Source organism: Heliangelus exortis, chromosome Z (genome assembly GCF_036169615.1).
Source record: "Heliangelus exortis chromosome Z, bHelExo1.hap1, whole genome shotgun sequence".
In the NCBI taxonomy this organism is placed as follows: Eukaryota; Metazoa; Chordata; class Aves; order Apodiformes; family Trochilidae; genus Heliangelus; species Heliangelus exortis.
Genome location: NC_092454.1, coordinates 10,996,254 through 11,020,611, shown reverse-complemented (window position 1 = coordinate 11,020,611; position 24,358 = coordinate 10,996,254). Strand labels below are relative to the sequence as shown.

The following is a 24,358-nucleotide window of genomic DNA, read 5'->3' as shown; positions in this document are numbered from 1 at the left end:
GATTGAAGGTTCCCAACCCGTACACTCAGGAGAGGGGACACCCATGGGTGGGGTGTCTGACCCATCTCTCAAGAAAGGGGACACCCACCCATAGCTGAGGGGTCTGACCCAGTTCTGAGAAGAGGGAACACCCATGGATGAGGGGTCTGACCCAACCCTGAGGCGAGGGAACACCCATGGCTGAGGGGTCCGAGGAGCCGACGGGACTCCCCTTTCCCACCTCTTCCCCTCTCCCACCCCCGCCCCTCCCCTCAGGTTCCCGCGGCACGTGCAAGAGGGGGGGTGGTGGTGGGTTGGGGGCGGCCCCTGAGGGTGTATCGCAGGTTCGAGTCCCGCTACGGCCAGCTCACCTGTCCGGGCTGGACCGGGCCGGGCGGCGGCAGACTTTGCCTCCAGCCTCTATAAAAGGTAACGGCGACGTGAGTCAGAGCCGCCGCCTCCTCCCCGCCCGCTCTCACGTACGCGCGGCCGGGCGGGCAGGCAAGAAGCCGCCGCCGGCCGTCCCGCACCCGCGCACTTGCCTGAGATGAGCCGCTCCGCGCTGCGGGTCTCCCTCCTGCTCCTGGCCGTCTTGGGCCGGGCCGGTGCCGGCAGCGAGCACGTCGGCCAAGATCCCCCTCACTCCTCGGAGCAAGGTGAGCTTGGGGGTTCCCCTCGTCCGCGGGGCGCCCCGAGGCGTGGGGCAGCCCTGCTGCGGGGTTTGGGGTGTCCGATGTGGGGGGCACACGGATGCGCGGGACATCCGTGGTGCTGGGTGTGGGGTCGCTGGTGCCGGAGCACCCTGATGCCTGGAGCACCCCAATACTGAGTTTGGGGTACTTTATGCATAGGGTCCTTGATGGATGGGGTGTCCTGTTTTGTGGCGTTCCCCCTTTTCTGGGCTGAGGATCCTTGATGCACGGGGCACCCCGGTTGTATTTGGGATGCCTAATGATTTGGGGGTGTCCCGAATACGGGGGAACTCTCCCCTTGCATGATTTGGAGAGGCTGCTGTACCTCTCGGATGCACCCTTGTTAGAGGCATCGGTGTGCCCCAGTGTGGGGTGCTCCTTCGGAGCTGTGCCCCCCCAGCACTGCCCAGCTGCGGGAGCTGCTCCCCCCCAGCACGTTCCCGCCTTTGTCCCTGCTCCCGCCAACTCCTGTGCAGCCCGACCCCTGCCCAGGGGCTGGGGGCCCCTGCCTTGCGTGCAGCCCTTTTCCCTCACTAAATCCCTTTCGCATCAGCACAGGGGTCTCACAGTGGCTGATATTTGGGGAAGGCAGGGCTGTGCAGCAAGCAGCACCTTGATGGGATCGCATGGGTCCAGCTCCATACCCCGGCACGGTGGGACGGCTGCCGGTCCCCTTTGTCCTGCAGCATGGCCTCTCCCCAGCTGGGTCCGGTGTATGACCCTCCATCCAGATTGTCCCCTCACAGCCGAGCAAGGACAGGGTCCATCCCTGCGGTGGAGTTGGTGGGGGTCTGCCCCATGGCTGAAGAAGGAATAGGGAACGTGCCTGAGCTGAGGGCTGGGGGGTGTTGCGTGACCCCCCACCCCTCCAGCCCGAGACCCATCCGGATGGACTCTGGGGGCTTTCAGATTTCAGGGTCACTGTTTTGAGGCAAAAAGACCCGGGCCTTTGATCTTGGTCGTTTTCCTGACTGGGCATGGTGGCTCTGCCAGTGCTCAGCAAAGATTTTGGGGCAGTGCCATCCGTTCGCTCGTGTGAGGCTGAGCTCTGCACTGGGACATTCCCATCGGTGGCTATGATTCTCATCCCAGCTTTGTCCATGGATTTGTTTCTCAGGCTCAGCGTCATCGTGTGTCTGTGGTTTTGCCTTGGGTAAGGAGTTGCCTTGGCCTGTGCCACCAACCAATTTTTTGATGCCAGGAGCTGCTTTTGTTATTGCAACGAATCTCATCTCTCACTCTTGCCAGGCTGAGAACTGCACAGAGATGGAGATGCAGGTGATCCTTGCCACAGAAATGAAGTAACCCAGGACACAGGGTAGGAGGGTATCGAGTGCTGAGCATGCCCCTGTGGTGGGCTGGCAGCAAGCTGCTGGGCACAGTGTGGGGGAGACTGGGACAGACTGGGACACACCATGGCTCCTGCCAGGTGCTGGAAGCTGTGTGATGTGCTGGCTCCCTCTTCCTCGAAGCTTTTGTGGGAGGTAGGGCTGATGGCTTCCCAGCCCCGGGCACTCAGAACAAGCTGGAGGGGGTTCACCTTAGCTTTGCTCTTTGAGGAACCTCTGGTTTGCCCAGAGAGGCAAATATATATGAGTCCTGTGTTACATGTAAAGAAGCAGTAACTCCCTTTCCCACTGCAGCCTGTTTCCTCTCTTCTGCCTCTGTGTCTTCTTGCTTATTCCCTAGTGCCCATCTCTCTTGCTTAATACCCCTTACTCATCTCCAGCTCCAAACACTGATCTCTGGGGTTTCCCCATTCTTATCCCTTTTGCTGGGACAGCCCTTTCTGTACTATGCTCTGCAATGGTTTCCTTTTTCCCCATGCACTTGCTGGGGCAGTTATCTTCACAGTGTGCAGAAGTGTGCCCAGGAGTGAAGCCTGCCCTGTGCTTTCCTCCACCCAAACCCTTGGCTCTCCAGGGCTAAGCTGGCCCAGCCTTGGGCTCCACAGCCTAAGTAGCCCTCCCCCAGGGGCACAAAGAACAATCCCTGTGGAGACCTGTGCTGCCTGTGGCAGATTAAAGGCTGATCCCAAAGGCTTGCAGTGGGTCAGAGTTTGTAAACACAAAGGGGCTTTAGTGAAGTTGGATTTGGGAAGGATCAGCACTTGCATGGGCAGTGCATAGGGTGGTGTCCTGGGCTGAAAGGCCATGGGTGGTGCACAGTGTGTGTGTCCGGATGGAGAAACGCAGGGTGTGCGGGCAGGGGTAGGGCTGGGATGGTGCAGCCCTCCCGTAGAGAGGCTGTCCATGGGGCTCTGGAGAAGGGTGCTGGGTTGTGTGTCCTGCTGCCCAGACCCCATGCCTGTCTGATGCTTGCCAGAGAGTGGCCTGGGGAGCTGGCTGGGGGCAGTGTGAGCACAGCAGTGGTACAGTAATTGTGTTACTGCTTTCAAGGGACACGGTGCTGCAATGTGTTTTGTAGGCTGGGACCTGGCTGCTGTGGTCCCTGCTTTGAGACATGCATTCTCAAATGTGTCCTGGTACCTCCTGGCTCACTAAGCATCAGGAATAACACCCTGCTTTCCTTCTTCTTAGGACCATGCCTCCCCCACAGCCTGGGGTTGATCTGCAGACAGGGGCTTCTTCCTCGAGGACCTGGTGGTCCTGCCCTGGCATCCCCTGTGAAATAGCCTCGTCCCACAGGGCTTTGACCCTGTTCTGGACCAGGACTGGGTCCTAGTGGGGAGAGGAGGCTTTGGCAAGATCCAGCAAGGGAGCAGGATATCCAAGCTAGAAGTGAGCCCACTGCCCTGCCTGCCACACACAAGCCACAGAACTTCTGCTGGAGATCAAGGCGAGCTGGCAGCACTGCTGCTTTGCTGCCAGGCAGCATCCACACCTTGAGCAGTACACTCATTTCAATGTTGTTAGGTGCCCCGCAGCAACTTCAGGCTGTTTACCTCCAAAAATTTGAAATGCTGAGGACAGAGGGTGGCAGACATATAGGGCAAACCCTCTGTTTTCCCCCCTTACTGCCTTTCTCTGCAGAGGGGTACCTCTTGCTCTGTGCAAGTGATCCTGAGTCCCTTGGGTGCGTGGTCTGTCCCAATGTCCCTGTGGGGAGGTCTCCTGGGAGCAGCCCTCTCCACTGGTGCCTTTCCTAAGTGGGATCAGCAGCAGCTCACAGTTGTGCTGGCTCTTCACAGTGCCAAAAGCTGCTCCTACCCTTCCTCCCAGGCTGCAGGACATGCCGAGCAGCACGGTGGTAATGGCAGCGCCTGCCTGAACTCGGCAGGAAAGTGTTGTTGGATGGTGTTGGATGTCAAGGAGGGAAGGGAGCTGACGCTTACGGCAGCCCCAGTATCCTAAAATGGGAGGGCTGAGAAGGAGCAAGCAAGGAGGGGAGAAAGTGGGAAAGATGGGAACAAGTGAAAAAGGGAGACTTGTGTGCTGGGGGGGGGGGGGGAGCGTGGTGGCATTTAGTGCTCGGCTGGACTGGAGGGGCTCTGTGTGGCTGATCACAGAGGCTTTCTCTGCCTGCAAGGCAGCTTCTGTTGGTATTCAACTATATTTTCCTGCTGGGACCCCTGCAAGGAGTCCTCTTCTTCTGGGTTATCTCCCAGTGTTCTCATTGAAGTGGTAAGGTTGTTTGCCACCTTCTCCCCCGTCTCCCTCCCCTCCCCATTTTTGGGAGTGCATTGCCAGGGCTGTGGGTGCTCAGAGGTAGGGCAGGGTGTGTAAGGAGCTGCAGCACCCACTGCCAAAGTACAGCCACGTCTGTTGTGGTGAGAGGTAGCAGTTCAGCAGAAAGGAGACCTGGAATCCTTTCCGAGGGAGAAGACGTGCTCTGGTGGGTAGCGTGGGAGGCAGGCTGGAATTATGCAAATCAACGTTTGGGCAGGGCAGTGGGTTAATGTTCATGGCACAGAGCTGCCAGATTGTGAATGCCCCCATGTGGAAGGGACTGAAATGTTACAGGGCTCCTCCGAGCCACGCTGGGCACAGGACAGATGCAGAGAACCCAACCCAGCACCCAGTCAGGGCTCACCTTGGTGCTCTCTTGCAGGGCTTGGTACTTGTGCTGAGGTAGCCCAAGCCCTCACAGCTCCCTGAGTGGGTGTCTTGGCTGCACCAAAGCTGCACCCAGATCCACAGGATGTGGAAACACTCAGGTGGCTTCAGTGTCTGGATAAGTGCTCATGCATCCTCCTGGCTCTGACACTTGGACATCCCTAAGAGTGTGGCATTGGGATGGAACAGCTGCAGTCTGGACTCCTGGGCGCAGCTGCAATCTGCAGGGTGTTCAAAGCTCCTGATTTGAGCTGTGAGGAGGGTCTGGAGCCTGTTTGGCTGTGGGGACACATGGGCTCAGGGGGATGTGGGAGCCTGGGATGGGTGGCATGATGCTGACGCAGCATGGCCGGTGCCAGCACGGTACTGTTGCTCAATCTGTGATGTGATGTTTGAGTTGCTTTGTGTCAAGGCAAAGTCCCTGGAGGGGAGCAGAAAGTGGGGTGCTGTGGCAGGCTGTGCCTGTTGAGGCATGTGCAGAAAACCAAGGCACCATGTTCCCAGCCTGGGGCTGCTGTGCCTTACCTGTGCCAGGGCTGTCCCCAAGCCACACAACCTGCCCCAGGTGGGGCAGGAGAGTGAGGACAGGGTGGGGAAAGACATGGAATGTTTTGAGGGGAAGGTTAATGTACCTTGGATTTTGGTGCATAATAAGAGTTCGAGGAGCAGGTAACTTGTGTGAGCAAGGCAGCAGGATGAACCTTGGCTGGGTGCATCCCAGGGTAGTGCCATGCAAGTGGGCACAGAGAAGGCACTGCAGCCAGTCCCAGGGCTCACATGTTCCTGCCTGATGCAACCAGCTGGCTGTGGCTTGCCCAGCCCTCTGAATGCTCCCCTTCCTTGTATGAGTTTGGGAGTACCCCGTGCCTGAGCAAGTGACTCTGGAGTGTCAGTCCTGAGCATCAGAAGCACTGCAGGGATGAGTCACTGGTGATGCTGGAGGAAACCCTGAGGGTTGTTCCCATCTGCAACTCTGGTGCCTCTGAGCACCCTCCAGCCTTTTCCAGCCCAGTTTTGCTGTGGCCATCAGCTCTCCAGGGCAGCAGCTGCACCAAAGGCTCCCAGCAGCACCCACGCCTGGATTTTTTGCTTAGGGGAGGGCAGGATCCTGCTGGGCTTGGGGCCTTTCATAGGACATGTGGGCCTGGGAAAATGTGCCTCTTCCTTTCTCACTCCTGAGCTGGAATCTGCTCTATTAATAGCAAGTGGCTGTCGATCGCTCTTGTCAGCAGTAGGGATGGGGACCAGAGCAGCCACCATCTGAGCTCCTCCTGTGTCCTGGCCAGGCTGGAAGTTGTTTGGCCCCACCAAGGGACAGAGGGTTGGACAGGACTGGACTATAACCTGTGACCTTGCACCCTGGGGAGATAACTGGAAGTGGTCCTTTGCTGCGTATAGCCCTTAGCTCCAAGCTGGTCCGAATCTGGCACTCTCTGCTCCTGCCCTCAAGGGCTGGGATGTGCCAACAGCCTGTCTGCAATGACGAATGTGCTGGGAAGGATAAGTTGGAGGATGAGACCATGAATTACCTGTTGTGCTAGTCCAGGCAGGGGAATAATCCCTATGGGACGTGTTTCTCTGCTTGACATCCCTTTGCGTGGAGCTGGTTGCATGCAGAAGGGCTGCTGACAGCCAAGGTGTTTGGCTGGGGACATCTGAAAAGAGGTTCTGGGGTACCTCTAAAGCCAGGTCCAACAACTTGCCAGGAGACTGGGCTTTGCTGGCAGCTCTGGAGAAGAGTGCTGGTGCAAAGGCTGCTGTGTGGAGCACTGTCACACCCTCAGAACCCGCCCCATCAGGGCTTTGCTCCCTCTGGATCTGCACACTGAGGACACTGCCAGCCATGGGAGGCTCAGGGCACATCGTGCCCTGCCAAGGCCACAATGTGCCCTGTGGGTGACACAGGACGTGCAGGTGTCCTGGCACAGGCTCCCCCATCCTCCCTGCTGCCTTTCCTAGGGAAAGGACTTGTAAATGGTAGGACCTTTATGCAGTTCTGCACGAGAATTGGTGTGGCTGGGTGAGTGGGGGCAAGGGTCTGCCAGGACAGCAGCTGGGTGTTTGGTATGGCACATTTTCCTGTGGCAGTCTGCCCCCTTGTTGGGGGCATTTGCTGATGAGGAAAACAAGGCTCTGATGCTCATTTTGTTCCCCTCCTGTGAGTCCCAGGGCTGCTTTCCCTGTCAGCAGAAGGGTGTCTGATCTGTGCCATGCAGCTCACTTGCTCAAACTCCTCCTGGTGTGGGAGCTGCTCTTCCCACACCCCTTCCAGGACTTTCAGAATTGCAGGAGTGACACCAGGACAGCTGCTTCCCAGCTGATCTTGCCTACAGAGCCCGGAGCAGGGAAACAGCAGATTTGCCTCTTTAAGTGCTTTGTCTTGGGACAATGGGAGGTGATGGCTGCTTTGGTGTAGCTGCAAGAGTACAGGTACAGCTGCTCAGTGACGGAAGCCAATGTCTCATTTTTCCATTATAAGGATGATAACAAAGCGTCAAGCCCTGGGGTTTTCCTTCTAGCAAACAATTGCAGGAGCCTTGGTCCTGCTTGGAGGAGACAGTGCCCTCCAGGAGCATCACCCTCTTTGGGGCAGGGGGAAGAGTGGGAAAATGAAGGTGGGGGGGCTAGAGGGGGGAGATTGAAGATGGTGGGATCCCAGAGACTTGCTGCTGGGGCTGGGAGTGCTGCCTAGAAGAGATGTGTTTGCTGCCAACCTTTCCCTTCCATTCATGTGGTTTCTTTCTCTTTTTTCAAGGTCCTGGCCACAGTCACTGGAGCTATGAAGGTAAATACCCCGCAGTTACTCCTGCTTTTTTCCTACCACCCAGCAGACCCTGGGCCTGAGCCAGCTGTGGTTAATGATTACAGGGCTTCTGTGCACACTCCACCGCTCACCCTTCCCTCCTGCCTGACCTGCTGCCTCAGGGTTGACCAAACCCCCAGCACCGATGGGCTGAAGCACCTTGGGAGTGCTCTGATTTGAGCAGGAAGCATCAGCTCCACTGAGGGTTTCCCCAGCCCCTTGGGGGTGTGGGAGTCCCCTTGGAGCAGGGAGCTCCCTGAACAGAAGCTCCTCTGATCCTATGCCAAGTGGGGAAGCAGGGTTGGCTCTCCAGGCTGGACTTGCAGCCAGGGCTGGAACTTTGACCTTCCCAGAGATCAGCTTGTGTCCTTATATCTGTTCTATGCCATCCTTCCTCCCCATCCTGGCTGCCCCTGGTCTCCCGTCATAGCTTAGGGGGCTTCTCTAAGGCCACCCACCCATGATGACACTGCTGCAGCACTAGTGCAAAAGCAGCCCTTCCCACCACAGTGGTGAGCCAGGGCAAAGCATCATCACCGGACCAGGGGCTGGCTTGGACCTGCTAACTCCTATCTCCATCTTTACAGGGGTCCTGAGGGGGGCTTGAGAGTGAGCTGAGGCTTGCACTGACACAAGGCATGTTAGAAGCAGTACCTGCAGGGTACCTGCCAGGGGAGGCTTTTGGTGGCACTGGGGAGAGGTGGCAGCCCAAGGAGCCACCCCAGCCATATGAGCTGGTCCTTGGCAGGGCTGTGCTGGTGCAGTTAACAGCCAGGAACCCTTCAGAGCGTGTGGCTGTGGGCTTGAGTGATCCCAGCAGCACTGTGGTACCTCACTCGCCGAGCAGGCAGAGTGGTGGGTTGGTACCTGCCAGAGGCCAGGCTGTGCAAGGCAGCGAGTGTGTGATGAGCTGCAGAGCAGCAGTTCCTCAGCTTGCCAAGTCCACTTGTAAATGATCTTCTTGCGCTCTTCCCAAACACCCCAAAAATAGACTTCCCTGGCAGCTCACCATGCCCCAAGACCTTTCCTGGTACAGCTGTGTGCAGTCACATGGTGGCACTGAGCTGCTCCCAAGCTAACTTGATGGAAACTAACCCTACATGCGTGGCTTATTCCCTGGCCAGTTCCTGTCCTCTTGGCCACCACTCACCAAACCTCCTTTCTGGTGGGCTCCTTGCCTGGGGAGGGAGGAATCTCACTGACACACTCTCCTTCCCTTCCTGACCCAGATGTGGAGCACTGGGGTGTGGTTTACCCAGACTGTGCCAGGACCTCGCAGTCACCCATCAACATCGATGTGGCCAAGACCATCTTCAGCCCCCATCTGCGGCCAATACAGCTCTCTGGCTACAGCCTGCCTGCCAACCAGAAGCTCAAGCTGAGCAACAATGGGCACACAGGTGGGTGCAGAGGCTGGAGCACAAGCAGAGCTTGCTTGGCCTCTCCTGGCATGAGTGTGCTTCTCTGATGCCCTCCATCTGGGCTCTGGGAAGGAGATTCTCTTGCAGGCTGCAGTCATGTTGCCTTCAGGGCCAAAAGCAGAGCATCAGGCTGTTGAGCCTTTTTAGAAGTCCATACAGTTTCCTGGCTGGAGGGGAAAAAAACCCAGGAGATGGACAACTCACCACTCTGCCTTAGGGACCTGGTTCAAGGAATTTGTCAAAACCTGTATTTCTCTTAGAAATGAGTCCCTGGTATTTCTGATGCAGGTTCTCAGCCACTGGTTCATCTTCTGCATTCACTTTCAAAGGACTAGTCAGTCTTTGATGAGACTTAACCTTAAGGTAAGGTCCCCCAGCACACAACACTGACCAACTTCTTTAAGTCTGTGCTTTAGGATGCCATCTCAAGTTCTTAAGATATTTTCATAGGTCTTTTGTTTCCCTTCTCCAATTTTAGAATGTTTTTTGGAAAGTCAGGACACACAGCTTATTCATATCCCCATCCTACTCCCATGCCGCAGCAGGGCATGGTGGGTCCTGGTTGCTACCAGCTTTTTCTGGGAGCAAGCAGGGTGTTTTATGCATGCTGATATCTGCTAGTCTCTGAGTGAAGAAAAGGTGGCAGAGAAAAAGATTTAAAGGCACTGGCAGTGTGATAAGGCACTTCTTTGCCCTGGCAGCTGGTGAGATGGACCTGACCTATGTACAAGCAAACTCAACAGGTCAGACTTGCTGTGCATGGTCAGATCAGCTGTATGGTGCATGCTCAGAGCTTTATACTATGGCCCCCTGCCCTTGCATGCCTGCAGAGTTAAACTAGTTGAGCTCTGTAGTTGCTATTTTAGACACCCTGGCATTTGGTGTTGGTTGGTGTTTAGAAAAGCAGTCAGAGCATTTTCGTTGGGGTGCGGGTAGGAGATAGTCTCTCACATGCTTACAAGATGCCTTATTACTATTATTATTATGATTATTATTATGGCAATACCTGCCTATTTTATGAAAAGCCATAAATAAATAAAATGTTGCAAGTCCAGTAAGATATTTGCACAGTTACTCCTTTTTGTCTTACAAAGTGTATACACTGTACAGGCTTTTTTCCAAGGGCTTGAAAATGACACAGGTAGCTAGTAAAAGGAAAGTAATGACTTAGATATACAAAAGAAATGTGAAAGCAGATAAACTGACAGGGAGGGAGCAGTCTCCTATTTCCTGTGTTTGAGTTTTCTATCTCTGAACCCAGTGGCACCGAACACAGGAGAGGACAAATGACTCATTGCAGCCCTGTTACGTGGTTGATCCTGAATCTGAGCCCTAGGTCCCAGATGTGGATGAGGGACCCTTCATCTATAAAACAGGAGGAAGAAAAAACCGCTCAGAAGGATAGGACAGCCTTTCTTAGGGCCTAGAGATGCTCCTTTTAGTTTTTGCCAAGTGTCCAAGTAACTCAGCTTTTAGATTTGCCACACTGCTGCATGAGTTCAAGGCTAAACCATATTAAAGTAAAAGACAAAACCACATATGTGTTTACAACATCCAAAGAGGCACAATTTTAGCTCTTAAGTGCTTTCAAAAGATTTTACACTTCCATGCTGCAAACTTCAATGCTGTCATACACTTGCTGGATGCTTTATTTGAAAGGTCCCAGCTCACCAAGCACTGCAGCTCTCTCTGTTCAATTGCCCTGCTCTCATAAGTAGTCACCACTCTGCCAGTATCTTTTTTCCTTGAATTTTGTCCATGGTCTCTTTATATTAGTCTCACTTACTGAATAAATTGTTGGATAATGTTTGGCTTGGAGCTGGCCCCTGAGGGTCACTGCGGAGGGGCTCTTCACTTCCCATCATTTTCATAGCAGCTATTTTTGAAGCTGATGCAGAACACCCCAGTAAATACAACCTGAAGTCAAAAGTTGAACCCTGCCACAGTAGCACAGCTCTGGGTATTGACTTGCCCATAGCCTCATGAAAGCTGGAAAGCAAGTTTGTTTGTTGTGACTGATTTCCACAAGCCCGGGGTGACTTCTTCCCTTGAGACATCTCGTCTGCATACCTGCGGGATGGGATGGGCTTTGTGTTTTACTCACCAGCCTCTTCCTTCTGCCTCTGCAGTTGTCCTCGAGCTGCCTGAGTCCCTGGCCATCACTGGTGGCTATGCCCAGCAGTACCGAGCTGTGCAGCTGCACCTGCACTGGGGGTCCTTGATGGGACCTGGCTCAGAGCACACCATCAGTGGCCACCGCTTTGCTGCCGAGGTGAGGAGCCCTCCTGGTGGTCTTTGCATCTTCTCATTTCCTGGTGCTGGGTAGGGAAGGTGCTGGAGTGCTTGCTCCTAACCCATGGCATGGATGAATGCTGTAACCCCTGGCCAGGATCCCTGCCCCCCAGGCCAAGCCTGCAGACTTCAGTGTTGGGGCTGAGCCACACTGCAGCCTGGGGTGCAGAGACCACCCCCCTCTCCCTGCAGGCAGGCAGGCAGGGGCTGGCTACCTCTGAGTGTTGCAGCCTGGTCCTGGGCTGATGGACCAGGAGCTGTGGTGGTTCCCAGGCTGGGAGATCCAGCTCCCCAGGTGGCTCTGAGCAGCCTGCTTTGGGAGCTGCAGGGGCTGTTTACTCTGTACACACTGGCTTCCTGCATGGCCAGCTCTCATCAGGTTTTATCCCTCCTTCTCTAGCTGCTGTCCTCAAGCTGAGCGCAGCTCTTCAGTACAAGTCCCTGGTATCAAGGGCAGAGCACTGGTTTGCTCTCCTTGACAGGGGAAGCTCCTGCAGGGCAGAACTTCGTGCTTGCAGCTTTGCACATTTTCTCAGTCCCACCAGCATATTCCCCTCCAAGGAAGGGTGCTCTCCCACCCTGTGCTCTGGCAAGCTGGAGCCCTGTGGCAATGAGCACCTCCCTGGGCTGCCCTTCCTGCACTGTGATTGTGCTCTTTCATTTCCAGATCCACGTGGTCCACTACAACACCAAGTATGAGAGCTTCCAGAAGGCAATGGTCCAGCCAGATGGCCTGGCTGTACTGGGAGCCTTCCTGGAGGTGAGTCCCATAGATCAGGGTAGGAGTAAGGGGAGGGTGGGACTGTGGTGGGCAGTTAGACACAGTCTGGGGGATTGGCAAAGCTGCAAATGCTCCTGGGAAGAAGAGGAGAGAGAGAGAGGGCAGCCCACAGGGCAGAGTAGCCTTGGTAGGAGAAGGGGGTCACAAGGAAAGGGTCCTTCTCAAGGGGAGTGGTACCTGCCTGCTGGCACTGGCCAGTCTCTGTCCCCTTGTACTTGTCATTGATGTGGGATCTCTGTGTTGCAGGTTGGACCAAGGGAGAACCCATACTATCAGGAAATATTTGAACATTTGAATGAAATCGAAGCAGAAGGTAAGTCATACTTGTCTCAGGGGCTGCACCCCAGCAGGAAAACCCACAGCATGGCATAGAGAGGCTGCAGCAGGTGTTTGCTGTATGTTTGTGAGAAAGGGACCATTGCACAGCTTGTACAGAAACAGCTCTCCAAGATGTCCTCTGCTAACATGTGCTTTTCCTGCCTTAAGGCAAACCCACTGCTCTTTGACAGAACCACAGAATGGTTTGGGTTGGAAGGGCCTTTAAAGATCTTCTAGTTCCAACCCCCCTGCCATGGGCAGGGACACCTTCACTAAACCAGGTTACTCCAAGCCCCATCCAACCTGGCCTTGAACACATCCAGGGACGGGGCAGCCACAGCTTCTCTGGGCAGCCAGACACTGTGTGCCAGTGTCTCACCACCCTCACTTTAAGTTTTTTTCCTAATATCTAATATAAATCTACCCTTATCCAATTTAAAGCCATTACCCCTCATCCTATCATTCCATGTCATTTCAAAAAGTCCCTCTCTCACTTTCCTGTAGCCCCTGCAGGTGCTGTAGAGCAGCTATAAGTTCTCCCTGGAGCCTTCTCCAGGCTGAACAGTCCCAGCTCTCAGCCTGTCAGCCTTCCTCCAGTGCATCAGTGGCAGCAGTGTGGACTCTGGCATGATGCTGGTCCTGCCTGTTGTCCTCCAAGGCATTGCTCTGGTCTCACTCCCATGGTGTTTCTTCTCCCAGGAGAGGAAGTCATGGTGTCTGGGTTCAACATCGCGGGTCTGCTGCCTGCAAACCTGAAATTCTACTTCCACTACAATGGCTCTCTGACCACCCCTCCCTGCTACCAGACCGTGAAGTGGACAGTCTTCAACCAAACCGTGCTGATCTCCCGTGAACAGGTCTGTCAGAGCTCCCTGCTTGGTCTTGCCCAGCCTCTGGCACCATCCCTGCTGCTTCCCTGGGGCTCGCCTGGCTCCTGCAGGCTGGATGCCCCTTGCCCTGCTCACACCATTCTTCTCCTTCCAGATGTCAACGCTGGCAAGGAGCCTGAGGAACGAGGACAGTGAACCTCTGCAGAACAATTACCGACCCGTGCAGGGCCTGAACGGGCGATGGGTGCTGGCGAGCTTCCAGACCACCCTCTCTGTGGAAAAGCCGATTCCTCCTGGTAAGGAGTGTGTGAGCCTGTGCTCAGGCTTCACCCAGCTGCAGGGATGCAGAGACAGGGCGAGGGGCAGGTGGCAAAGCTTCACATCTCTTGCAGCATTTCGCTGGGCTAGCCCTGGATGGCAGGTGACTTAAGGCAGCACGGGTTGTGGGGTCCTGCTCTGGCCCCCATTTCTGCACTTCTCCTACCCCTGCCTGGGGAGGATCCATTTGTAGGAACTCTTCTGTCCTTGGTCTTGCAGAAATAACAGTAGCAGGACTAGGGGATGCATGGTCAAGGCCAAATGGCCAGGCCTAGCACCCTAGTTAGCTTCTTCATCCCCAAAAGCAAGATTCAGAAGGGGTTCCAGGGGTACGGGCTTGCAGTGAGCACCCCACTGCCAAATCCTGTGGGAAGGGCATTGCAGGGAACCCCTCCTGAAGGCTTGCTCTGGCAGTGGGGACACGTACCCATCCTGGCCCATCCTGGCCAGGCACATGGTCCCCTGCCTGAGGCATCTCTGCCTGCCTGTCAGCTCACCCTCAAAGGTCTTTCTTGTGTTGGTTGTTTACAGCAATGAGTAGGAATTCCTGTCACTCTTCAGGTGTCACTACCACTCTGCATCACTTCTGAGGTCGCTGGGGTTTTTCTGTCCAACATCCTGTTCCTTTTCCGTTTTGATGGCATTTCCCAGCATGGTGTGAAGGTCACTAGTAGCAACAGCACACAGGCTTGGCCCTGGACCCTTGGGCAATACCTTGGTAACCCACACACCATGGTGCAAGGCACTTCCCCTTCACTGTCCTCCCTGCAGCCACCTCACCAAGGGCTGCAGGTTTTTAATCACTGTGGTCTTCAGCCTGCCTAGCAGTTTTCCACATGGCACCACATCAAATGCTTCACTGAAGTCAGGAGAGATAAAATCTACTGCATTTTCTTTGTCTATAATATCACTTATCAAAGAAGGATACCGGGTTAGGCTGGCATGCTCTATCTTTGGTAAACCTGTGAGATACTTTATCGTATTTTCCATTTACCTCCAAGCCTTTCTTTTACCACTTTCTTGCAGAAGCTGTTTCAAAACCTCCAGACACAGAGGCTGAGGCAAGGGGGAAGTTGCTCAGCTCACTTTTTTTTTTTTTTTTTTTTTTTAACCTTTTTTGCTATTTCTGTCCGACCACTCTCTTTAACAAAGCTGTGAAGCTCTTGTTCCTGGAGTGCCAGGACACCATCCCAGTAGTCCCAGATCAGGTTACCAGTCCCCCACCTTACACATACAAGGTTTTTGGGGTTTTCTTCCCACCTCTGTGCTGGTAACTGCCTGCTTTAACCCTGGGACTGCTGTGATGGAATGCTGTGAGGTCATGTCTGGCTTTGCTTTCAGCCACACCTCCTGCACCCATGCTTGTTGATCTTTCCCCAGTCACCCCCAGTTCAGGGCAGCCGCTCCCACCCTCTGCTGCTGGGGCGAAGGCAGCGATTTCTCCACAGGAGCTGCAGGGCTGGCTACAGCACACAGATAGTGCCACTCTGTACAGGATACCCGACCTGGGCACAGGTGATAATGCAGCTGTTCAAAAGCCACTCTGTGACACCGGGTAAATACTTGCCCCGCACAGCTCCTACCCAGTGTGTAGGGCCCCAAGACATCCCCCTGCAGGGTGCTCTGCCTTCCCTGGGGGAGCTGCTCACCACCAGGCTGCAAGGCAGCTGTCCCCATGGTCACTTTCTGCTGGGCTCACTCCATGCTCCCTCTCCAGGGTCTCCTGAAAGGTTTGGGGCAGTCATGGGGTGCTGCATTGCTCATCTCCCTGCCTGCCTGTTGGTTGGAAGCCAAGGCATCACTGCCTGGTGATGGCAGCAGTAATGGGGGATGTTCTGTCTGGGCTCAGCAAGGCGTTTTTGTGGGCTTTGGTTCAAGGATCCTTTTTTTCCCCCTTCTCTCAATGCTGCTGGAACATTGCCCAGAGAAGTGGTGAATGCCCAGTCCCTGGAAGTGTTCAAGGCCAGGTTGGCTGAGGCCTTGAGCAGCCTTGTCTAGATTAGATGGGCAGGGAGGTTGGAGGTCGGAGACTCTTAAGGTCTCTTCCAGCCTAAGCCATTCTGTGATTATGGTGTGCAGGGTGTCAGAGACAGGCTTCCTGCAGCAAGATTCTGCAAGCTGCTAGGGATCTGGCAGGCAGCTCTCCCCTGCCTGCCCATGGGCACTGCAAGGTCTCTCAGGCGGCCCTGCCTTGGCAGCACAGCCCAAAGCCCTGCAGGCTTGACACCTCCCTCCCCAAACACCTTGAGGAGGTGTTGACTGTGCTGTCTCTCTTCCAGGTCGTGATGGCTCAGCAACAACAGGTAAGGAGGGGAAGGTGGCTGGAGGGGTGTACCTGTCTGGGAAGAGGGGTCTTGGCAGTCATCTGCTGAGCTGGGGGAGCAGGGAGCCACAGTGGGTTTACAGGGCTGCCCTAGCATCTGCACAGCTGGCTCTCATCCTCTCATCTTTTGTCTCTCTTGCAGAAGGACACTCCAGCTCTTCATTTCATGCAGGTAAGCAAGCGTGCTTAGCTGAGGCTGCTGCCTTTGTGTCCCCTCTGCTCCAGCCTTGGCCTAGGCTGACAGCCACAGGGGACCATCCCCATGCCCAGCCTAACCTGCCTCTGCTTGGCTTGCAGGGGATGTGCTGGCTGTGCTCTTTGGGGTGCTCTTCGCCATCACTGCATTGGCCTTCCTGCTGTACATCTACAAGCACCGCAGCCAGAACGCAAGGTGAGTGATGGGGAGCTGCAGGAGAAGGGGGTCTGGGGGCAGGTAGGGGGTAGCTTGGGCCAGGGGCATGAGCTGGGGGGGGGCTAAGGGTGGTCACCTGGGCAGCAAGATGGTGTAGCAGGGCCTGCCCACCTGCTTTAATACCTCCCCTGCTTTCTCCCCCACCAGGCTGGACTCTCCAACCAAATCCAAAGTCATCTACACGGCAGCCTCCACCGAGAACACTGTGTGAGCCCCCTACCCCAGTGGTGGTCCTGGCCCCTCTGGATCTGCCTGCCACCCCACCTCCCCTCACTCCCACCCGGGGCCAAGGGAGGGCTAGCACTCCGGCATCCCTTTCTGCATGGGCTGCCCACACAAGACTGTTTGTCTGGGGATACTTTTGTTATAAAAAAAGGTATAAAACATATTTAAGGAAAAAAAAAAAAAAAAAAAGTGAAATACAAAATAAAAACCTCCCATGGTGCCAACCCTTTCTGCTGTCCTTGTGTGACAAAGGGGTGCAGGAAAGGGCACCAATGGAGCTGGACCTGCAGCAGAAAGGGGGTGCACAAGGACCCCCCTTCCCAACCAGCAGCGACAGCATCAGCCTCCATGCCCTGGGCAGTGCTCCAGAGCAAGCAGTGCAGGTCTCCTTACATGGCCGGCCCTGCCCTCCATCGCTCCGGGACTTCTTCCTCCTCTTATTTGTGCAAAGTGTTGGAAAAACATAGCAGCAACTTGATAGGGCTGGAGAGAGGCAGCGCTGAAGGTGGCAAAGCCACCACTTCCTCGCTGGCCAGCCCTCCCCCCTCCCGGCTCCCCTCTGGCTCCACCATTGCAGGAGCAGCCCCTGATCCACAGCTGCCTCCCACCTTTCCTTGGTGGCTCCAGTGCCGCTGTAGCCAAGCCCCAGGGTGCTCTACAGCCCCACCAAAACCAAGAGAAAAAGGCCAGCTCTGGGAGACGGGAGGAACCCGCAGGTCTCCACCTCTCAGCAGCCTCCACCCCGAAGCAGTAACACTAGAGCCCATCCCAGAGCCGGAGCGAAACCTCCAGGCGATCGGGGTCTGCAGCTGCCGGTACCGCCCCCCATCACAAGCCACAGCCACCACTGCTGCACTGTGCCTGCACCTCCCCACAGGGACAGCCCTTCTTGTCTGTGGTACTTTTTTTTTATTGGTATAAAAGCCCACTGTGTGTAAAACTGCTTTCTCAACCCTGAACCCATGGTAGTTTCTCCCTCCCCACCCTGTAGCACAGCATTGGGGCTGGTGCCCGCCTAAAAATCCCCCTCCCAAGTAGAGGAGAGGGCAATGATCCCCATGAATGGCTCCTTGAGCCCCATCCCCAAGATGTGCTGGCACAAGCTGCAGGGCTGCATCTCCTCCTGAGCCCTCCACCTTTCATGTCCTGGGCCCTTCGGGTGCTGAATTTCCCCCACCCTCTCCCCATCCTGGGTGCTGCCAGTCCCCTCGGTTCCCCCAGCACCATCCTCCCTGCACTGGGATGCCAGCAATGGCCCCCAGGGCAGCAAGGATGGGCAAAGAGGCAGAGAAAGTAGCACTATAGTTATCATCCCTAACCCAGAGCATGGCAGGGCTTTGCAAAGCTGCTTCCTCCACCCTTTGGTGAGAAGGTACCTGTGAGGACCTCCTCCTCCTGCAGCCCCTCCCCCAGCAGGGTGGACAGCACATCTTCTGTGGGAGGGGGGGAGAAGCAATGGGTTTCTTTGGGCTCAGGCCTCTGGCAGTCCAAGGGTAGAATCCTACCCAAGCAGGCTAACAGGGGCTCTGCTCACAGCAGGGCAAAGTTGGGTCCCCCCAAATTAAGCTGTTCTCTGGGGGCTTTCAAAGGGGTGTGAAAGTGAGCCAGCCCCAGCCACACCAGCTGGCTGGCTGCCACAGCCAGAACCCAGTGCCTGCCCTGCCCTGCCGGGAGGGGCAGGACTCCCCAGGAGAAAAGATTCTGCAGAGAAGGTGACGTATGCTCTTGCTGCTAGGATGGATGGGAGGGCAGGGGTGGCTGAGGACAGGAACATCCTGCAGGGATTCAGGATCCTGGCTGGGGGCTGGCTCCATTCTGTAGACCTGCAGGGATCAAGAAGAGAGGGGATCATTTTCACCATCTGCTTACCTCAGGGAGGCAACAACCTGAGTATGGTCCCAAAACCCAGCTTCTCCTCCTGCCAGGCAGCTGAGGGGATGATACCCTTGATCCCACCTTGGGGTTACCCTCTCCCCCTCCCAGTGCTGGTCCTGGTACCCAGAGGGTCCCATAGGGTTCCCTATACCCTTTATTGGAGCAGGACTTACAGAGCAGGAAGCGCCGTAGGTTTTGGGCAGATCCCCCTGAGAGTAGGTAAGCCCAGACAGCGGCAGCAGCCATCAGCATGTAGGAGGGCACCAGGCTGCCCACATACAGGGGGTTGCAAAAAGTCTGGGGAGAGAGGTGGAAGAGGGGTGAGCAGGCAGGAGAGGATGGGAACAGGATGGGTGGCAGCACCACTGCCTTGATGAGCAGAACTGGACAAGGGACACCAGCTCCAGGACTCAGTTTGTGAAGGGCCAGCTCCAAGCCCCCCAAAACCCAATGGCTTTGCTGTTCCCACCCTGGAACAGGGACCGGAACACAACAAAGCTGTCACCAAATACGGATCCTGGTGCAGAGCTCTGCTCACAACTACTCACCGACCCTGAAACGGCGAGGTGCATGACAACAACTGCTGTGATCTCCCACCAGCGCCGATGTTCACAGCCGTGGAAGAAGAGGATCCCCCAGAAGGTGTGAAGGAAAATCAGCACCATGGTCATAAAAGCTGCAGGAAGCAGCAGAAAGGTGTCACCAGGGAACCACCTGGCCTGCAGGCTCAGGGAGGGAAAGAGAGGAGCTGGGAAAGAGGAATCTACCTTCTGGGGTAGATTGTCATGTGCTGGGAGGGATGAAGGACAGGAGCAGGGAGGGTCACAGAGGATGGTAAAAAGGGTTTGGCACAGAGGGCTGTGACAGGGGACTGTAAGGGGCTCAGATGGTTAGAGAAGTGCAGCATGGAGGGGAGACTCCAGCTCTCCCAGGTCTGCTGCCCCTCTGGTGGAGCAGAAGCATGAGGGAAGGGTGCTGGTCACTCACCTGAGGTTAAGAAATAGAGCTGTGAATCCCCATGGATGCCCACAGTGCCGGGCCCTAACGCGTCTGCCAGGAGATTGATCATGGAAAAGGCTCCACTCATGAGCCCAAATCCCACGCCAGCCACTGTGGGACAGAGACACTGTCAGGCCCTGAGCCTCCCAGGACCACTCCAGACACCTTCCAGAAGGCTTTGGCATGAGACACCTTCCTTTTCCCCCAGCACCATGCCCAGCCACACCCAGGCTGGCCCCAGGCCCCAGGGGGGGGAGCTCTGCAGAGCACTCACCATATGCCATTTGCTGGATGGAAATGGGGGAGCAGCCATCCTCACTGAGAGCCACCAGCCCCTCGATGGCCTTCCTGTGGGGTGAGAACATGCTGGAGCTCAGCAAGGTCTGGCCAGCTCCCAAGGCACGGTGCAGCATGGGTCTCACTCTCTGCCATCTCCCCCACACCCCTTCTCCTGGTAACCTCCCTCTCCAACACCCACCACGGAGAACATCTGCATGGCATTCTGAATCGATAGACAAACCACACGTGTGAAGACCTCCTGAAGCCACACAGAAAGATTTTCCACAGAGGAATGCGAGTGCCAGCCAGCCCCGAGGAGGGCCAGCAGGGCATGGGATGCAAAGCAAGCAGCATCCCCGCGTGGAGAAGCAGCCACAGTGCAGGCGTGGGAGGTGCATGCTGGGGGCGTGTACCTGATCTTCGGGTGTATGTACTCATTAGAATAAGAGGGTGGGGAAAAAAATACGGAGAAGGTGCAGGGAAGAGCTCAAAGAGACAGAAAGATTCTTTGGGGGGGAGAAACGGGGAGAAGTGGGCTTCATCATTTTGGCCAGCTAGAGATGTGGTGGCTATGGAGGACACCAGATGGCTCCTCAGCCCCAGGAGGAGGGCAGCACTTGCAGCGGGAGATCGGCGGAGCAAACCGAAGGCAGGAATTTGTGTTCAGAAGTTGCTCGGCCGAGCCCCTCTGCCCGTCCCCTCCCCCGCCGGCAGCGCCGTGCCGCAGGGGGCGGTGCGACCCTGCGTACCCCTGGCCCCTCCGGGCCTCCCCAGGTCCCTGCTGGGGTCAGCATCTCTCGTACCCCCCAGCTGGGGAGGCTGGAGAGGGGAAGAGGGGGGGTTGCGAGAGATGCCGACCCCAGCATCGCCTGCCCTTTCCCGTGCCCTCCCAGCCCCATGGCGGCGTCTGTCTGTCTGTCCGTCCCAACGCAGGACAGGGTGCAGCGCATGCTCCGCTGAGGCTGCGGCGAGACTTTGCCCGAGGCTGGCCAAGGCACCGAACACAGAGCTGGTGGCCATGTGCTGCCCCACAGAGCCCCGAAACCACCGTCAGGCTGTCCCTGCTGACACCAGACCACCCCTCAAAATGGAACGAGACTTGCCAAGGAGCCCGGGCAGACCCCTAACCCCTCCTCTTGTCCCTCATACATCAGAACAGGCATCAAGAGCTGCCTGGCGTCCCTCTGGTGCCCCCTGGAGTTGCTGGTGCTGTTCACCAGGGCACGGAGGGGGTGACACACCCTGCCGCAGCCCAAACCCACAGCCTCTCCCGAATTCAAGCAGACGCTGCCAGGAACTGCATCCCTGGGTTCTCTAGACCTTAGGGCTGCTCTGGTCCACCACTCGAGACCCACACAAGGTCAACACACCAACACAGGTACCAACAGCAAGGACCAAAGCGGCCTGGGGCCACGCGTGGAATCCCCCCTAAGCCCAGAAGCTCCCAGCCAAAATCTGTCACCCACCACAGCTGAGAGGAGTGCCCGGGAGTGCTGGAGCAGGGTGGGAGATGCCCTTACCTGAGGAGCTTGTAGTAGAGGAAGCGGAAAGCTTCTTGCAGCAGCACGGAGAACATCACCCCAAATATCAAGAGCCCCTTCTGCAGAGGCTCATCCCGGGGGTCACTGGTTTTGACAGCGATGAACCAGATGAGGGAGGAGAGCAGCAGTGACACCAGCCAGAAGAAAGCCCTGCAAGAGAGGGACCTCCTGCTGGCACCGGGCTCTGACGGGACCCGTGCCCTGCCCGTGCCCATCGGCACCGCGCCTGCACCCCTGCGGGTGGGTGCTGCCACTGGCTGGGACACTGCTCCCAACAGTACCAGAGCTGTTCTGGTACCAGTGCCAGGAAGGTGGTACCTGTACTGGTACCGCCGCTGTGCCTGCTTTCCTTCACTGGTAACCTGGACCGGCACCAGAGCCACCAGTGCCCACACCCGGTACCATACACCGCCATGCCAGACTGGTTCCACTGCCCCTGCTGCACGCATGGACCAGTACCACTAACAACACTACACTGGTACTGGTGTCAGTGTACACCACCACACCCCACTACCGACACCAGTGTCCCCACCGTGCCCACCCCACGTGGTGGTGACACTGGTACCAGTACTGGTGCCTCTGTCACATCCACGAGTGTATGAGCACTGCTACTGGTGCTCCTGCCGTGATCACAACCACCAGAACCAGCACCGGTATCCCATACATGCCCATGGCTGCACCAGTAAGAGAAACAATACAGGTGCCCCTGTCACACAAGCAACAGGCCCAGTTTGAGTACTGGAACCAGTAACCCCCTTTTTCCAACACCAGCACAAGTACTGGTACTGGTGAGCCGGTTGTGCCAACAGTGACATTGGTGCTGGTACAGCCACTGTGACCGTGGGTCACAGTCTCATCTCTGCCACACCCACAGAGGTACCACGTACCTGGACTGGCACCAGCGCCACTGTCATGCCCATACTGGTACCAGCACCAGAGCTGCTACCAGAGTACCTGTCACACCAGTACTGGATACCAGTACCAGCACGTGTACCAGTGCTCCTGTCACACCCATACCGGTACCAGGGCTGGTACCAGTGCCTGTGTGACACCCATACTGGCACCAGAACCAGGACTGGTACCAGTGCCCGTTTCACACCCATACTGGCACCAGAACCAGGACTGGTACCAATGCCTCTGTCACGTCCATACCGATACTGGTAACAGGACTGGTACCAGTGCCCGTTTCACACCCATACTGGTACCAGCACCAGGACTGGTACCAGTGCCTCTGTCACACCCATACTGACAGCAGCACCAGGACTGGTACCAGGGCTCCCGTCACACCCGTACAGGTGCGAGCACCAATAATGGTTCCGCCCTAGTACCGATACCAGTACCGGTGTCCCCTCCGCGCCCACACCGGTACCACGGTGGCACTGGTGCCCTCCTGTGCCCGCCGCGGGACTGACCCGGCGATGAGGATGATGATGCGGAGTGGGTCGCGGGCGATGGTGAAGAGGAAGAGGCCGAGTGCCGGCCCGAAGGCGATGAAGGTGCACCCGAAGAAGACGGCGAGAGTCATGGCGGCGGGCGGGGCCCGCGACACGGGGACCGGGGACGGGACCCGGACACTCGGACCGGACCGGCCCCGCCGCCCCTTCCCCTTCCCCGTCCTTCCGGGACGCCCCACGTCACGCGACGCGGCCGGAAGTTGCGTCACGGGGAAGGGCCCGGGGCGGGGCCTGAATCGGGGTGGGGCGGGTGGGGCCTGGTCCGGGGGGTTCGGCCTGGCCCGGGGGAGCCGAGGGTCTGGGGCCGGTTCCGGGGGCTCTGACTGCCCTGGGGGGGCTCAGCCTGCCCTGGGGGGGCTCTGCTTGCCCTGGAGGCTCCGGCCTGTCATGAGGCTCGGACCGCACTGAGGGCTGGGACCCGCTCGGGGGTCTGAGGCCTGCCTTGGGGGCTGGGGGCTCCGGCCTGTCATGGGGGGTCTCGGGCTGCCCTGGGGCTCAGGCCTGTCACAGCAGGGACGTGGGCCTGTGGCAGTGGGCACCGCCAGCACTGAGGGGGCAGGTGGTCTGCGTCTTGTGGGGTGGAAGGGCAGGGACTGCCACTGAGGGTAACCTGGTCCTGTCACAGGTGGGTATGTCCTGCACCACGGGGACTCGGTGTGCACCAAGGGGATGGTGCACACTGGTCCTGCCACGGAAGGGCATGGCCTGCACACAGGGGAGCTTAAAATGATCCTATGGACAGGTAGGGACAGAAACCTCTTAAGCTGCAAGCGTGAATGCTCAGTACACTAAGTGGTTACAATAAATATTAGAAGTTAAACTTACAGTGACTTCTTAATAAAATATTAGATGCCAATGTAATTTTAAATTTAGTAACATGCTGCTGTAAAGTGAGCATCTCTACAGATATATATAGGTGGGAGTACTTCAGACTTTTCAGGAAAATATATTAATTTCAGTGCAAAAATGAACATCCTCTATTGTGATATTTTTATTTCCTAGCCCCAGAATGATCGTCAGAAAGGTTGAACTATATTCTGAAAAAGGAAAATTCATGTCCACCATTACTGCTCCATTAAAAAAAAAAACAAACAACCAGACCCCAAACTAAACAACAGGGGCCACCCAGTGAGGAAAGCTCTGCAGTGCCCCCCAGGACCTGGGCCAGCCAGTGGTGCTGAGGGTTGGGTGAGGTATGCTGGCTGTCCCTAAGGGTCCCTGGCTGCCTCTCACCCTGACATAGGCCTGCCTCACCTCAGGAGGGCTCTGTGCTGTCCCCAGGCCTCCTGCAGTGCCAAAGATCGTGGGGCAGGGCTCCTGCACTCCTGTGCTGCCTGCCCCGTATCTGCAGCTCAGGCAGCAGAGCCCCAGCTGTGGGGTGCTGTGCTGCACCAAGGGCTGCATGCAGGGCATGCCTAAGATAGACAGAAATGAGAGAGCATGAAATGAATGTGGTTGTGGCCATCCTGCTTTTCCTCCAGCTGCCTTGCCTGCAGATTCGGTTGCCAAAAACAGATTTGGAGACGGGGAGCTTTGTGCAGCACTTGGCTTCAAGCAGCCTTGACCTGCTGCAAAATCACCCAGAGACCTGTAAAACCCACACAGCTTGGCTACGTGGCTCTCCCCACCCTCACCCTGATGTCTGGGGCTGTAAATTCAGAGAAGCATGGCTGGGTGGATGTGGTCTGTGTCTAGCTCAGTAGGTTTCACCAAAATACCTCTGTGATACTCCTTGTGTGGTCCTTCCCCTCCTGCACATAGTTCCAGAATGTTGCACAGGAAGGATTCAGAGGTGAAATG

At 56.5% G+C, this 24,358-nt stretch overlaps 2 protein-coding genes across 2 annotated transcripts; one reads left to right on the top strand and one right to left on the bottom strand.

Annotated features, from left to right (window-relative positions):
• Nucleotides 1-337: 337 nt before the first annotated feature.
• On the top strand, nucleotides 338-16,634 carry CA9 (carbonic anhydrase 9). Its single transcript, XM_071730375.1, has 12 exons — nucleotides 338-635; nucleotides 7,443-7,472; nucleotides 8,720-8,890; nucleotides 11,041-11,183; nucleotides 11,871-11,963; nucleotides 12,231-12,297; nucleotides 13,002-13,159; nucleotides 13,287-13,428; nucleotides 15,730-15,753; nucleotides 15,916-15,945; nucleotides 16,071-16,164; nucleotides 16,333-16,634. The coding sequence occupies exons 1-12, from the start codon at nucleotides 527-529 to the stop codon at nucleotides 16,394-16,396; spliced, it is 1,125 nt and encodes a 374-aa protein (XP_071586476.1). The 5' UTR covers nucleotides 338-526; the 3' UTR covers nucleotides 16,397-16,634.
• Nucleotides 16,635-17,296: 662 nt separating this feature from the next.
• On the bottom strand, nucleotides 17,297-22,740 carry LOC139789516 (gamma-secretase subunit Aph-1b-like). Its single transcript, XM_071730376.1, has 7 exons — nucleotides 22,517-22,740; nucleotides 21,084-21,254; nucleotides 19,559-19,632; nucleotides 19,273-19,395; nucleotides 18,834-18,961; nucleotides 18,459-18,582; nucleotides 17,297-18,233 (listed from the first exon to the last, which is right to left on the bottom strand). The coding sequence occupies exons 1-7, from the start codon at nucleotides 22,627-22,629 to the stop codon at nucleotides 18,196-18,198; spliced, it is 771 nt and encodes a 256-aa protein (XP_071586477.1). The 5' UTR covers nucleotides 22,630-22,740; the 3' UTR covers nucleotides 17,297-18,195.
• Between the last annotated feature and the right edge of the window lie 1,618 nt (nucleotides 22,741-24,358).